The following is a 3,230-nucleotide window of genomic DNA, read 5'->3' as shown; positions in this document are numbered from 1 at the left end:
CAGCAGACAGCAGACAAAACCTTCATTATGTTATTTTCTAATAGAATCTAAAAATATTACTTACGAATTTTTGCTTTCATATCGTGCAACTAGCCTACTGCTAATTTCAAAATAGCATTTCTCTTCATTTGCACTTTTAGTAAACAGAGGAACGTCAGAGCCAAGCCCTAGTGAAGTGATAGAGTTTTGATCGTCTTCTGAAAGCTGAAAATGTTTCAATTCTTCAATAATTTGTATAAGATCGATTTACAATTCAAGATATTATAAATAATGGCTTCTAACACAGACACAAATCAACAGATTGAACTGATCATATAGATCAAACTCTTGTACATGACCGGTATTTACTTCCTCTTGAAGAACATAAAATGTAAGTTAACCTTAATGTCAGTTCGATTCAGAACATAGAGGCTTCTACCCTATTAATATATGGTATTTCGTCCAAGGCTTTACTCATACCGCCGATCCGTTTTTTTAAGGTATGATAATCCCCATCTATATATCATATTAAATGTATACACACCATTAAAATGTATGATGTTGTGGAATTGTATGTATGTATATATGTATACATAAATACAAATATAATTTATATACATGTGTGTGTGTGTGTGTATAATATATGTGTATGCATATGTATATATATGTATTTATATATGTACATATAAGTATATGTGTATATATGTATGTGTGAGTGTATTTGCACATATACATATATATTTAAATCATATATATATATATACACACATATATATATACATACATATATAAGATTGATTGTATGTGTGTGTATATATATATATATATATATATATATTATGCATAGGTTTGAAAGAAATGAAGGTAGTATGCTTCACTGAATGTGTAATGTCAGTGTGCATGTACAACAGAGTGTAAGCATCTTGAGAGAAAAGCTGGGCATAAGAGGCATCAGATGTGGTGTACAACATAGATGATTGCATTGATAGAATCATGTGATATGTATGGATGTGGACAGTTGTGTGAAGTGCCAATCTCAACCAGTTGAAGGAAGCTGTGGAAGAGGGAGATCCAGGAAGACATGGGATGAGGTGGTGAAGCAAGACCTTTGGCGATATGCTGTGTTTGAGGAGAACCATCAAGCCAAGTGAAATCACAGCTGTGGTCATTGTCGGTGTCACGTAACTGGGACTCATGCTGGTGGCACGTAGAGTGCACCTTCCAAATGCTGGACCTCACAGAGGCAATGACAAATGACATGTACATAAAAAGCAACTTTCGAGTGTTGGGCCTCACAGATGCAATGTAGCTAAGGCTGGTGTCACGTTACTAGCGCCGATGCCGGTGGCACGTAGAGTACACCTTCCAAATGCTGGACCTCACAAAGGCCATGACAAACGACATGCTTGAGAAGAAGACCCATCAAGCCAAGTGAAATAGTAGCCATGGTAGATATTGGTATCATGCAGACTGACATCCATGCCGGTGGCATGTAAATGCACCAATTACACTCTCAGAGTGGTTTGCAGTAGGAAGGGCGTTCAACCGTAGAAACCATGCCAAATTAGACTAGAGTCTGGTACAGCCCTCAGCTTACCAGCCCTGGTCAACCCATCCAACCCATGCCAGTATGGACGATGGACATTAAATGATGATGATGATCATCATCATGATCGTATATGTGTGTGTATATATATATATATATATATATATATATATATATATATATATATATATTTATATATATATATCATCTCATCTGACAATGGAATCAATTTACAAACGTTGCTTTGGACCACTGAGCCCCCAGAAACAGCTGTTGAATTTGTAATATTTTTCTTCAAATCGAGCATTAAAAATTGAACATTAAAAATAGCAAATAACAAAAACAACAAAAGGATGTACATATGGAAATTATTAGCTTGATGCTCGGTATAGGTGGAAAAAGGATTGGGTTCTCTTTACATTTCAAGCATAGCTCTTTGTCAGAAAGGGGAGAAAGGGAAGGTCCAGAGAAGGAAAAGGTCCAAAAAAGTATGTATGTAGTTACACACACACACACACACACACACACACACACACACACACATATATATATATATATATATATATATACATATATTTGTGTGTATATATATGTATATGTGATTAATTGTAGTGATTGTTAAACATTCTTGTGTCTTCTGTCTTCTGCCTCTCTCATTATTCAAATACCCAACAAACACTTTGAAAGTGAATGTGCTTTACTGGTAAGCTACCAGGTGTATAGCATACAATTTATTATCTAATATGTGCGTGTGTGTGTGTGAGAGAGAGAGAATGTATGTGTATGCATATGTGTATGTATGTATGTGAGTGTTTGTATGTGCCTATGTGTATGTGTGTATATGAATTTGTGTGTGTATATATGTATGTGTGTGTATATGAATGTATGTGTATGTATGTGTGTGAGTGTATGTGTGCATGTGTGTGTGTTTATACTCACACATTTGAATGTGAGACAGAGAAAGAGAAATGTCTGTATTTTACTTAATTTAGCAAAGAAATAGGTTGAAAAATTAAAAAAATTAAAAAATTATAAAGAAGTTATCAATTCTCACATCTGAAATTGCTGGTTTTTCTAAGATGGCACTCCGATTAATTAGAAAATTATTAATTTCTTGTTCTTGTGGGTTTAATTCATCAAAAATGTCCAAATGAAAGTTTAAATAAGGAATGTCACTTTTGATACTGTAATCTGCCAAAGCTTGTAATGAAATCACAGTACTCTAGAAAATAGAAGTTAAAAGATAATAAAGAAGAGGAAAAATTCCAATACAGAGAGTAGACCAAAAGTCATGCACCAAAACATTTGACATTTTATTTATATTACATTATTAGAAACCATTATTATTAAAAAAATAAAAGAAATCATTATTATTATTATTGTTATTATTATTATTATTATCATCATTATTATTATTATTACTATTATTATTATTAATATAGAAAGGATTGAGGTAACTCCTCCTGAAGATATAGAGTCAAAATTAAAAGAAGAGTGCCATTTGTTATCTAATGAACGATATTTCGACATCTCGTGTCTCTTCAACTGGTTAAAAAAATAAATTTGTCAATCTACTTCATTTTGATTAATATAGAAAGGATTGAGGTAACTACTCCTGAAGATATAGAGTCAAAATTAAAAGAAGAGTGCCATTTGTTATCTAATGAATGATATTTTGACATCTCGTGTCTCTTCAACTGGTTAA

The 3,230-nt window shown here is 33.0% G+C and overlaps 1 protein-coding gene across 1 annotated transcript in view; it reads right to left on the bottom strand.

The window, feature by feature from the left end:
- Nucleotides 1–3,230, bottom strand: part of LOC106869164 (complement C3) — a 160,574-nt gene that overhangs the window by 26,784 nt on the left and 130,560 nt on the right. The window contains exons 27-28 of the mRNA XM_052976969.1: nt 2,580–2,747; nt 65–204 (exon numbers count right to left, since the gene is read on the bottom strand). Coding sequence (XP_052832929.1) covers nt 65–204; nt 2,580–2,747 — 308 coding nt within the window. The remainder of the gene's footprint in view (nt 1–64; nt 205–2,579; nt 2,748–3,230) is intronic.

The sequence above is a fragment of the Octopus bimaculoides genome, chromosome 2 (genome assembly GCF_001194135.2).
Source record: "Octopus bimaculoides isolate UCB-OBI-ISO-001 chromosome 2, ASM119413v2, whole genome shotgun sequence".
NCBI lineage: Eukaryota > Metazoa > Mollusca > Cephalopoda > Octopoda > Octopodidae > Octopus > Octopus bimaculoides.
Note: the sequence above shows the minus strand (reverse complement) of the source record. Positions and strands in the feature narration are given on the sequence as shown.